General features: G+C 37.1%; 1 protein-coding gene across 1 annotated transcript in view; it reads right to left on the bottom strand.

Moving 5' to 3' along the window:
* LOC123698245 (golgin subfamily A member 4) overlaps positions 1–13,445 on the bottom strand; it is a 56,790-nt gene that overhangs the window by 7,008 nt on the left and 36,337 nt on the right. The window contains exons 20-33 of the mRNA XM_045644825.1: positions 12,173–12,337; positions 11,698–11,815; positions 11,175–11,333; positions 8,529–10,225; positions 8,047–8,243; positions 7,643–7,753; positions 7,185–7,314; positions 6,910–6,971; positions 6,264–6,398; positions 5,773–5,896; positions 5,290–5,454; positions 4,695–4,879; positions 4,013–4,112; positions 3,278–3,370 (exon numbers count right to left, since the gene is read on the bottom strand). Coding sequence (XP_045500781.1) covers positions 3,278–3,370; positions 4,013–4,112; positions 4,695–4,879; positions 5,290–5,454; positions 5,773–5,896; positions 6,264–6,398; positions 6,910–6,971; positions 7,185–7,314; positions 7,643–7,753; positions 8,047–8,243; positions 8,529–10,225; positions 11,175–11,333; positions 11,698–11,815; positions 12,173–12,337 — 3,441 coding nt within the window. The remainder of the gene's footprint in view (positions 1–3,277; positions 3,371–4,012; positions 4,113–4,694; positions 4,880–5,289; positions 5,455–5,772; positions 5,897–6,263; positions 6,399–6,909; positions 6,972–7,184; positions 7,315–7,642; positions 7,754–8,046; positions 8,244–8,528; positions 10,226–11,174; positions 11,334–11,697; positions 11,816–12,172; positions 12,338–13,445) is intronic.

Raw genomic sequence — 13,445 nt, 5'->3', positions numbered from 1 at the left:
AGCAAACTGCAAGCGACACCACTTGTTTCTATGAACATCTATGAATCGCTGCGCGTTGCGTCTGCAGGCAGCAGTGTCGCCGCGCTTGGAATCAATTTCATAGATGTTCATAGAAACAAGTGCTGTCGCTTGCAGTTTGCGGTTGCAGTTTGCGGTCTGCGGCCCGTCTCAGACTTGTACCTTTATGCGTTCAACATGTCTCTTTCCTTTATCAAAAGAATCAAAAATCTCCTGAAATATGAATATTATGTCTATTTTTTCAGACGTCACGCACGGAAAGGCCGCATTTCGTATCAGACGCGCGCGTACGCTCTTCTGATCACACTTTACGACACCGGGCACTGTCTATGGATACGCCGATACAATCGCAACGCAATGAGCCAGAAACTATCAACGCTAATCGGGCACTGTTGCAAGGTAACTGTTATGAGCTATGTTGCGTTTTGAATCAGTTCAATTATGGGAACGTGAAATTAGAGGTATTATTTTATTAAATGTTGCAAAGTCCTAATAAAGTGAGCTTTCCATTATTTTCTTATGTGTAATGTACGTGATAATATTTTAACATTGTCACAGTGTCCCATCGTAACCTTGAATCAGTAATGTTTCTTAGCGATTGGCTAACTCTGCTTTTACAATGATTTCTTTTTATAAGTTCAGCTATCGATATTATCTAATCATACTTTACAACAAATCCGAAACATTTTTTAATTGTTTGATTGATTTCACGATAATATCTCTTCCCCCTTCAGTTTGCCTATGGAGAACATGTCTCGTATGTTTTTGTAGTAATGTTTTGTATATTTGTAATGTTTGTGTGTATGTATGTACGTGCAGCGGCGATGGGCAGCCTGCGCTGGCCGCCGTACCTGGTGTGCGTGTGGGTGTGCGTGCTGCTGCTGTCGCACGCGCTGCACGGGCTCGTGGCGCTGCTCGAGCGCGCGCTGCCCAACGTGCGGTAATGCAGTGTATCACTTTAATCTATACTCGATTTGTTTGTTTGTTTGAACGCGCTAATCTCAGGAACTACTTACTGGTCCGATTTGAAAAATTCTTTCGGTTTTAGATAGCCCATTTATCGAAGAAGGCTATATATGTATCATTATGCTAAGACCAACAAGAGACCACGCGGATGAAACCGCGAAGCGCAGCTAGTACTACATAAAACCCGCTTTAACCCTACTAACTTAAACCCGTTAATAATATTTAGTTTTTTTTATGACCTCCCATCGATTCTTTGTTTTAAATGACGTGGATTAATGAAGTCGTAAATCCTATATGATTTGCGGTCTTCTGATTTTCTCAGATTTAAATATTTTTATATTAATACATGAAAACATATGTTGATATTTTTATGTGATTAAAATTATAATATATAACAAATATTGAAATTTACATATTTCCGTAAATATTTCCATAAATGCAATAGCTATATTTAATCAATCGAAACGACCTAACAGTGAGTTTTTCACAGCAAACTGTGCATATACCTGCGCACATGGACGGTAGAAAGCTGGCGCAGCGAGAGCGAGTCGAGCCGCGTGTGTCCACTAGGCTTGGCCTGTGCTACTGCCCTACTGTACACGTTATACTGTGCACTATATGCTCTGCACGCGGCTGCGCTCTGGGCGGTAGAGCCGTTGGCCAGTGAGTGCGCAGATGTTGGCGATAGGCTGAGCGCACACGATGTGCCGAAGATAACCGATTACATACAAGAGATGCATAAGACGAGTTCGAGTTTCAAGTGTTGATGTCATTTTTAGTGTTTTTTTTTTTTTTTGTATTGATTTTTTTTTGTAATAAATGTGGAATTGTTATGTTGTGGTTTTATTTTTTGAAGTTATACTTCTTTTGGCGCGATGGAGAAAAATGATAAGAGTGAATTTTTACGATGCGCGCGCACACCGACACCTAAATTTAACAGCATGAAGTTAGTTCTAGGTGGTATGAAAATTGATAACTATGTTCAAGTTGTATATTCTAGTATTTATTCCATACGCCAAAGAAGTATAATTCTAACGCGTGTACATAAGTACACACACTCTTTTTAAAATACTTTATATTATACCCGGCGCGGCGTAAGATGATCCCTATGACACTGACAGTTATTCTCAAGAGACAAACTTGTAATGGCGTCACCATTAAATTAGAAACATATTGGAGGCGTCTAAAAATGGCATTTATTAATTTTTACGTAGCTTTATGCCATTACAATGATATTCCGTTGGAATTATAACAATTCTTAACATTTACGAGAAATTATATCAATCTGACTTTACGTCTACGTTCTTCAAAACTTACATCGTTGGCATTTATCGACTAGTGCGGAAAGTATCGATAAACAAATTTCGATAATGGAAACGAGTTCACATTTTTTCCATGCTTTAAGCTATAGTTCTTCACTATTGAATGGAACAGAAGATCGCAGCATAATTAATTAATAATGACCGTTCGCGTTAATTTACTTACCTATGATAATATAAGTTTTTTAGAAAAATTAAATGGGGGATTCCATTTTCATGATAAAATAATATACACTGTGTTAAACGGGTTAAAAATTACGAGAAAATGATAAGGTGCATTTTTATGTTTTGGAAAACTTTCGTTTTACTTACCGTTTCGTTTACATAATAGACGTTAAAAATTCATTTTATAATATTTGTAAAAACATGTTTACTGACGTGGCTGAATGCAAACCATGCCTTTGCAAAATAGTAAAGTATCGACACGATCCATCATACGAGCAATCACTAAGACGAACTGTCATAGGGATCATCTTAGGCCGCGCCGGGTATAACATTTCTTATGTTATTGTAATAACAAAATAAAAAAAATGATGAATATTATACGAAAAAATTAAACAAAAGCAATGTGAAAAAATTAAGTTTATTGTTGAAGCTTTACAAAAAGTAATATAAAAAAATCTAACTACCAGTATTAATTATTATTCTAATATGTGTATCCACACATACAACAGAAAAATAGATCTTTCTTTATAATATGATTAAGAGATAGAAGAGTTGTTTGTTTGAACGCGCTAATCTCAATAACTACTGGTCCGATTAGAAAAATTCTTTCGGTGTTGGATAGCCCATTTATAAAGGAAGGCTACAGGCTATAATATATGTTATCATTCTTTCGGTGTTAGATAGCCCATTCATCGAGGAAGGTTATAGGCTATCATCACGCTACGACCAACAGGAGTGGAGCACTGCGAGTAAAACCGCGGGGCACAACTAGTTTCCAATAAACAATAAAATAAACACAAATATCTCACCGCCTGTTCCTTATCATCAGCTCGCGCATCGAGCACGTGCTGCGCGCGCGCCTGCGGGCGCGGGGAGGCCACTCCACTTGCGTCTAGCTCCGTCTGCAATTATATGTTAAGAAATAATTTAAAGTATACAATACTAGCTTTCCGCCCGCGGCGACAAAGAAAAACCCGCATAGTTCCCGTTCCCGTGGAATTTTCGTGATAAAACCTATCCTATGTCCCGGGGTAAAAAGTAGCCCATGTCCTTTCTCGGGTATCAAAATATCTTTATACCAAATTTCAAGCAAATTGGTTCAGTAGTTTAGGCGTGATTGAGTAACAGACAGACAGACAGAGTTACTTTCGCATTTATAATATTAGTATGGATACATAAGCAGACATAACCATAACTTAGGGGTTTGCCGTTTGACTAAAAGTGAATTGCTTGAAGAGAAATTGAACTTGAATTGTATTAAAACAAATGTTTACGAAGAAGGATGTTTATCGCGTAAAATTGCCGATCCGTAGATTAGTACAGAAAAAGATTTTAATCGGAATACATGGCAATATTTTTATGGGCAGGCATTCATTAGGTTAGGAACGAAAAAGTAATTATATTTAACAATATTCAGCTAAAGCCATTCGGACATCTTTGTACAAAAGATATTTCAAAGGACTACTTATAAAAACAATTTTAAAGGAATCACAATTCTTAGAAGTAAGCATAATAATAATACGATATTATATGTATTTACTCACCGCTTGCGCCAATCTCCCCTCGAGCTGTCGAATGGTGTCGCTCTGTATACTCAGCAACTCACGCGCACGCACTAATTCCACACCCGCTTCGTGCTTTAATCTGAGGAAAGTAAATTAAAATTCTGAGGAAAGGAAAGTTAATTAAAATTATACTTTCATTATTCCTCTGTTGAAATCTTTATATTTTGAAGTGTCGTGTTAACCACGCGGAGATATCGATAAAATTTTAGAAGGTTTTATGAAGTATGAATTCTTTGAATGCTTATTTATGTCTGTAGAATTCAAATTCTTGTTTGTTGCCATTGAGATATACACATGGAGACGACACCGCCTACATCACTTATGTTCCGCTCACCATAAGCCATATTGCTTAACTGCACTCAGTCGCTTGCTCGCTCATTGGCGCGAACGTCACGCTCATTTTTTATTTGTTTTAAAGTGAAACGCATCAAATATCGTGTGTTACGATATTGCAAAAATAATACAAATAATACGGAAAAGTGCAAAGGAATAACTTTTCATCGGTAAGTACTTAACTAGATAATAATTTTTAAAACTTAGTTAGAGCAAAAAATGCGCCGCGCGCCGCGCACAGATTTTGTTCGTGGTGTCTCCTCCATACGTAGTAATATTATCTCAATGTTTGTTGCTCATTTTCTTTTCAAAAGTGTCGTCCACAAACCTGCGCAGGTCCGCCAGCTCGGCCTTGAGCGTGGCAGCGAGATGTTCCCGCGCGTGCTCCTCCCGCTGCGCACGCGCAGCCGCACGCTCGGCGTCGCGCTGTAACGAGGCACTGCGCTCACGCTCCATGTCCAGCTTCGATTTTAGTACGAGGATCTCGCCCTTTAGACGGCTTGTTGTTTCCATCTGTGGGATAACACATTTATTTATAGCCAAGAACACGTGCAGCAAGTAACAAAATAATAAGAAAATCGCGTAAAATCAAACCCTAGAAAATACTAAAATAATAAGAAGCAAAAATATGAATTAGATATTTTAATTTTATAGCGTTCAAATGCTTTATATAAATACAAATTTAGCGAAAGACGCGGGTTCGAATCCCGCCTCGTGATATTCTTAAAAAAAATAATCTTATAATCCGAATATAAATCAACTCTTGCAAATAACTTTATGCATAAATTATTTTCAAATCCTTGTTTGTCCAAATAAAAACAACTAAAATTATTATATTTTACTGAAATTTACTTTCTATTCATAGATTATTATAGAAAATAATGCCAAAACATTGAAATATTATGTAATTTAACAGATCTCACCTCCACAGCAAGCCTGTCGTCTTGTCCCTTATCCTTGGGCGATCTTGCCTCAAGCGAAGCTAGTCTAGCCAATAGATGCTGTTCCCGTTCCCGCAGTTCGAGCTCGGACTGCATCGCGCTTTCCAGCCGCCGCTTGAGGATCGATATCATGCTCGTGTCTTGTTTCTATACGGAATATGGACACGTTTATAAATGAGGATTTTTAGATCAACGGTAAAGTAAAAAAATGGTAAAAATGATGTATTGGTCAATAATACCATCTATATTCTAAAATAGATAAAAACTTCGTGTATAAAGAAAAGTGTGCGGTGAATGAATGTTATAGAATTTCGTCTTTTTGTTGTTTTACAATTTTGCACTATTTTGTTGTGTCTGGACCAGTGATGTGTGTCACATCTGGCATGTTACATCACTTTTTCCTTTGTTATTGTTTCAAATTTTTTACTCGCAACACTAATACCGCATTATTTTTTTTAATTTTACCTGTAATGCGGTGGCCGTGTGCTGCTGAGCATCCAATAGTAGCTGTAGCCGCGCTGAGTTATCACTCTCAGCCTCTTCACGTAGTTTCAGCGCTTCACATTCTTCCGTGAGTTTGTCGCGTATCCTATTGGAAATGTTATTAATTTATTGATTCATGCGAATTGTATATTTAAAAAAATAGCAATGCTTATTATATCAAATAAAATTGAAAGACCAAATTATTATTGGGACAAAAAAAAACAATCATTTAAAATGCTTTTTATTTAACTATAAATTACACAAAAGATTATACTGAATGGTATTTTGATGATTTATTTATTTATCTGAACGTAATTTGAAATATTTTATGGAAATATAGACACTATCCTAGTTGTTTCTTATAAATGAACAAAATCATATCATTCTAAACGTGTACAAGTTGAGTGAACATGAAAACAAGGACTTTTCTAACTTCTCTATAAAATGATTATTACAAAAGGACAAACACTAACCTGTTAAGTTCCCCAATGAGCGCGTCTTTATCCCGCAGCCGAGCCTCCAAATGTTCGAGCTGCAGCTGCAACTTGTCTGCGTCTGCTCGTGCGCGCTGGCAGCGGGCTGATGATGTGGAGTGCACGCTCGATGTTCTGGGTATTAGAATAAACATATATTAATTGACATAAAATTAAACCGTACAAATTTATAAATGAGTTGAAAAACTGTGTTTGGCTTCTCCCTTTCAATGTTACGGTAAATTTAATTAAAATGTATGGATACATTGTGTATAAAGTTTTGTGTTTGTTTGTTAGATATTGATGTTAAAAAAACTACTGGGCCTATCCGAAAAAATTTTTTATGGGACCCATTCGACACCATCCCGCATCGAACAAAAAAAGATCACGTAAATCGTTTCCGAAACCTCGGAGTAATCGGTGTACATACATAAAAAAAAATATACCGGCCGAATTGATAACCTCCTCGTTTTTTTTGAAGTCGGTTAACAACTAGTTACCAAGGTTTATTTATGAGGGGAATGTTCTTCATCTATTAAAGTAAAATAACACTGTTATAAAGAAAGTAAGTAATTTTTTTTTTTCATAAAATGATCACGCACATTTTCACCAAATACTATTTATTTGAAGTTAAATGTTAACTTACTTAGATGAGTCGAGAGCGAGCCGGGGTATTTCTTCTTGGTCGTCACTGCTTGCTGACAATATCTGCAACAATATCACATAAAATTACACTATTAAAGGTTATATTATGCAAAAATAACAATTTAATTGATTCACACACTCAATGGCACGTTAAAATAAACCCTAAGAACACAGGCATAAAGCCCACAATCACATATTTCCCAACCTAAATTTCTCACACATCAATGCCACGCTAATATGAACCCTACACTACACAGTTCTAAGGTCCAAAATCACCTGTTCCATAATGTCCTCGTCCAAATTCCTGGAATGCTGCAGCTGCACACGCAAGGCCCGCTCCAACTCCGCAGTGGGCGAGCGCACGGAGCGAGACCGCGGGCTCACCTCCATGCCTGTGCCGCGTAACCTGGAACAAACGATAATTTTATATATTTGCTTATGGAAAGTTTATTTGACAGTCAAATTAATGCGCAATTAAAACAAATCACGAATAAGTAATATTGATAGTACACATAATGTTTCAATTTATGGAAGTTTGGATTTGAGAGGTATGTTATGTGTATTTCAAATACAATTTTTTGCACTGCAACTGCTATTTTGAAAATTAAGACTTCCAAAAAAAAAAAACAATATTCAACATTCATCTCTCACACATCACACAATTGAAATATGGTTTATAAATAAAATATCATTGCTAAAGCTCCAATATCAAGCTCATTAAAAGTAACAATTACCTCTCAACGAGTTCCCTCATGTTACTGAGCTCGACCTCTAGCTCCCTGCACCTTTCGACTTTGTCTTTCAACTTTTGCTTCAACTCACTGATATTGCCTTCTTCTCGTAACCTGCAAATTGAAATATTTTTATGTATAAATTATACACAAATGTAACTAAATGAACGTACAAACGAACGTACATGCGTATAAATGCACTTAGTTTTAGTGCGTGTGCACTTCTACATTAAAGAGTAAATAACACAGGAAAAACAGATCAGTCAATTGTTTGCTATAAATCAACTCTTAAACAAGCGCAATAGAGTATTAATTTCTGTGAATACTACTTTTTTGTCTATACCATAAGAAAGCTACATGTTCACCGAGTAACATCTGGCTAGTGCTACCAATATTTCCAACAATACCTCGACACCAGCACCTCCAGCTGCTCAGCGAGCTGCTGCTTGTCCGCCTGCAGCAGGTCCAGCTCGCGCTGCAGCAGCTGGTTCGTCCCGCGCAGCTCGCAGACGCTCTGCTCCACGTCTGTACTGCGCTGGGCGGCTTGGCTGAGGCTGTTCTTCAGCTCTGTCACGTCTAACTTCGCTTTCGCTAGCTCGAAGGCCTGGTGAACGATAAACCAATTACTTTTATGATAGTTGAGTCTTTGGTAATAAATTTAACGTTAAAATTCTAAACAAATAAACGTACCATGGTAAGAAAAAGAGAATAGTTCATTTTGTACTGATGTAAATATTTATTTTTTATTTGCCTCAAATAAAATCTGAATTAAATTTAAAGTTAAAACAGACCCTAGATATTTTGTTCTTCGAAATGGCATTTTAAAACTTGTATCACATAACGTTGGTTTAGAAAACCACATTATAAATGTAAAATATGATAAAATTACCTTATCATTTAATTCCTTCTTGTTAAAGTCTAGCTCGTGCTGCAACAGCGAGATCTGCTTCTTGATCTTGATCAATTGCTTCCTATCATCTCCCGCTTGTCTATCCGGTCTCCTCTCCTCTCCACTCTTATTCCTTGGAGATGGACTTCGAGACACCATTTTAAGTTGTTCTTTTAATGACGCTATTTCACTGTGATACGAATTTATATCCTCATGCAATATCTCAATTTCGGCTTCTTTGTCTTTCAATTGGTCCGTCAATACTTTCAATTCCTCTATCTTTGCTGTAAGGTCACTGTTTAATGAATTGAGCCTCTCCCGTTCACTTTCACTGTTCTGCAGTTTTAGAGATGCGTTCTCTTGTTCTTTTTCTATTTTAGACAGTCTTAGTTTCAGTTCTTTGTTGTTTGAGCTGAGTTGGTCGTTCTCTTCAACCACTTTAGTGATGTCACGGTTCAACGCCACAACTGAATCTTGCATTTGGAATAGTGCATTAGATTTCTCTTCTAGCGCTTCTTTAAGGTTGTCAGCTTCTTCTGTTTTATCGTTAAGTCGTCGCTGTAAATCGTCAAGCCTATCTAAGTGCTGATTTAAACTATCAATTTGTTGATTTTTCTCTGAGACTAACTGTTCAAGCTTTTCTAATTCGGTAACTTTATCTCTTAATTGTTTATTATCTATTTCATATTTCTCTAAACTTGCATTTCTGTTGTGCAATTCATTAATACGAGATTCTAATTCTGTTATTTTTCCAGACAAATTCCGCTTTTCTTTAGCCAATTCTAGTATCATGGTTTCACGTCTCAGTATGTCTTCTTTTAGCAAATTAAGATCTTTCGTCTTTTCATTTACTTCTTGTGTTAATTCTTCAAGCTTTTGTTCGAGCAGTTTTTTGTTTGAAGAAAAGTTTTCTAATTGACTCTCATAAAACTTCTTATCCTTTTCCATGGTCGCCATCGTATTTTCTAGAAGGCCTTTCAATTCCTCGACTTCTTCTTTAAGCGCCGGGAATTCACACAATTGTTCTTCGGCATTTTTCAATTCCTGTTTACAATTTTCTAATTCTGTTCTTGAATTCTTTATTTCATGTTTTAACTGCGACAGGATGTCGGGGAAGTTTTCCTGTTTCATATCTAACGTTATTCCTAACTCTTGCAGCGACGTAAAGTCGAGGTGCGTTTTATTTTCAGACGGCTCCAACGAGAAGTCAATCTTCTTCGGTTCGACGCTTATATTGTTACTATCACTGACATTTTGATTCGGGTACATTGAGCAATTGTCTTGTATGTTTTGAGCGGTCGAATGTTTGACACTTTCGCCGAATTTGTCGATAGTGCCGAAAATGGTTGTTTCGTTGATGTTTCGTTTGAATTTGTGGCTGTTTTGAGCGGGGGTGAAGTTGGCCGGGAGAGATTCGGCTCGCGGTGAGAACGCGTCGGTGTCGGCGGGGTCAAGGTTGAGTGAGCTCATGTTGGGGAGCGGCACGTCGGGGGGGAGCGTCTTGTTCAGCGTCCTGTCCCGCGTGTCGTACGGCGCGCCCGTGAGACTCGAGTTGTGCGTCTTTAACTCCGCGCGTCGCATTTGCAAGTCTTGCTCATCGTATTCCGATATAGACACGATGTCACTTAGCGTCCGACCCGATGTTTTCGCCTCTATAATTTCACTTTTTTGATTCTCTTCGCCTTCCAATTTGAGAGCTGCGGATGAATCACAGACTGAATTAGTGGGCTAAGTCTAGACGTACGCGTTGAAGATAACCTACATTAGCTTTTGGAGGGTCGCCAAACGGGCTCGTGAAACTAGTAAGGAAAAGCTAACTGATTGACAAACAGTAATTCAACGAGGACTCAAATGTTTAGTTCATTGTTTGGCACAACAATTATTATTAGTAAATCTGTAACTTAATTCGAGATGTAAAATTATAATAAAAATAATACAATTGTTTTGCCAAGTTGTAAACAATTAGTAATTTAATCTACGTTTCTAGTAGTTAGCTCAGAATAGTAGCAGTAGCGTTTCCGTCCGAAATATTTTAATATAATTAACCTATTTCCCTCGAACCTAGATTTTATTTCCCTCGAACCTAGATTTTATCAGGCTAGTTTAAGCATTTTATACACTTGAAACCGTGTGCACCTATTGCCACATAAAACACCCTTTAGCCACTGCATACCCCAAATGCTTCAAAAGTGCATCACGATCAAATCGTGTCGATTTATGAGTTGTTTTTTCTCTATACTTTAATGTACTTATATCTTTTCAATCAATAACTGACATGACCTGATGATGTATCAAAACCTGTCGTAGATTTTGTAATAAAAATCTAAATAAAAGTGGAACTAGTGAATTGTGTGTTTCTTTTAAAAATCTTTACTAAGAATGCAGTTCCATCAAGAGGTTCCATCAAGGTAATTTTTGCTCACCCACCTCCTTTAAATGTTTCCCTGTTAGTATTAATGGTAGTCTGGAAGAGATCGCTGCCTAGCGATATGGCCGCCATTTGTACATACTTGCATCTATTTGTCTTTTTCTGTGTTTATTGTAAATCTTGTGTGTGTGCAATAAAGAATTATCTATCTATCTATCTACAAACAACAATACAAAGTATAAATTATATCAATAAATGGTTAAAAAAAGGTGCTATACCCATAATCTGGTTGAGCTGTTCCTCCTTGTCGAGCAGCAGGTCGTGCAGCCGGCGGTTGGTGGTGTCCAGCTCTGCTGCTGCCCTCTCCAGCTGCCCGATCCGCGCCTGCGCAGCTGACAGCTCACGCTCTAATATCACCACTTTGTCTTTTGGGTTGCCTGTTAAAAGATGAGTTGGGCATTAATTTGTGGTATTTGAAGGGGTAACTAAAGATATGTTTATAGAAGTAAAGCATTATAATGGTTATTATTCACTTTTGGGTTGCCTGTCACAAGTGTAGTTGGGTAGTAATTTGTGGTAATTCAAGTAGTATATAATATTATATGCTTATTAAAGTACTGACTCATGAATTTATTATGAAAAATACTGTCTCGTTTTTAATGTTTTTAAAATTTTTGTCTATTTATTAGGATAAGTGTATCTTTTTATTTTTCGAACTTATCTAGTAGATATCTTATTTCTTATGGCACATAAAACTTGTAAAATACATAGTATAAATTATAAATCACATAAAGTACATACATGTGTTGCCATACAGCGTGGCATGTTGATCGCTCAGCTTCTCTTTCTCTTCTGCAATCTGTTTCAGTCGCGCTAAATGCCTGTCCTTAGATTCCAATTCTTCCTTCAGTCTCTGCACCTGATGTTACAAAATATAATTAATTACAATGTTTGAAGTGCGATTTAAGAGAATAAGAAAAAAAATATATTTTTAATTAACAAATTCGTAAAGAATAGAGAAGAATAAAAATTTCGTAAAAAGTTCACATTTGTGTTATTAACTCATTAGTTATTAAACTAAATAAACAAATCATTGTCGAAAAATATTTTGAACTTTTATTGAAATGTAATATAATAGTGGAATTTACACTTCTGTGTCTCCTTAGCGCTCTACGTACATATAGACCTCAATAATTAGCGGTTTTTTCGAAACATTTGAATTTTGGAGCTTCAATGACACGCATCGACTTGTGCCACAAGTGAGAGTGGTACCCACCTCCGCGGTAGCGTCGTGCAGACGCACGCCCAGGTCGGAGGCGGTGGAGTGCGCGAGCGCGTGCGCGTCGTTGCGCTGGCGCTGCAGCCGCGCCGCCAGCGACGACACGCGCAGCGCCTGCTCCGACATGCGCGCCTGCAGCACGTCGCGCTCCGCACGCACCTCCTACACACACATATAACTTGATGCACTGGTACTAGCAGTCCGCCCCGGCTTCGCCCGTGGTACATGTTTACGTTTTCTGTCCATGAAAACCATCCTCTACTTCAAGGAATATTATAAAAAAAGAATTATCAAAATCGGTTCACCCGTTCAAGCGTGACGCCGTGACCAAGTAATATAGGGATTCATTTTTATATATGTTCGTTTACACATCTTTCGTTGTTTGTATGCAATTTGCAACAAATTACTTGTGAGGATATGGAAGTGAAAGTCATGTTTATTTACTTGGAACAACTTACAAAACGGACACCACTATGTGTATGCATAGCAGATATAAAAGATACAAATAGACAAATCATATTTATGCAACATATAACTTGATATGCAAAGAAGAACAAATGCAGGTTCGATTTGCGGCGGGCATATCGTAAATATTGAGCCGAAACTGTAAAAATCGAAGCAACAAAATTATCGTAAAATCAAATGCAATAAAATCCTGAACAAATACAATTGGGCAGGAAAATAGAAACACCATGACATTAAACATACAGTATTATAAAATGGCTCAATGCAAGCAAATTATTTTACACGAGATTGTGCGTGACATGTTTTTAATGCTATGGATATGAAATATTATGTACAATTTAAAATTCTAATCTCCTCCCTCTCAAGACCTCCCAACTAGAGTTCACGATAAACTTGGATCGAATCCAAAACGCGCTTAGATTTTTCTCAATGAAAGTCACGGAAAACATCTAATTTTATGCATGTTGTAATAACTACACAATCTCGGAATCGTATCTTATTATTCTAAATTACATGTGATTAAATAGAAAATGTAACAAATTGAAATATATATTTCAATATATTATAACACATATTTTTAACCGACTTCAAAAAAAAGGAGGAGGTTATCAATTCGGCCGGTATATATTTTTTTTTATGTATGTACACCGATTACTCCGAGGTTTCTGAACCGATTTACGTGATTCTTTTTTTGTTCGATGCGGGATGTTTTCGAATTGGTCCCATAAAAATTTTATTCGAATAGGCCCAGTAGTTTTTATTTTATGAGCATTTTTGTCTGTAGGTATTTGTAAATTTTGCAAGT

This window comes from Colias croceus, chromosome 15 (assembly GCF_905220415.1).
Source record: "Colias croceus chromosome 15, ilColCroc2.1".
NCBI lineage: Eukaryota > Metazoa > Arthropoda > Insecta > Lepidoptera > Pieridae > Colias > Colias croceus.
This window is presented reverse-complemented; position numbering and strand designations above follow the sequence as displayed.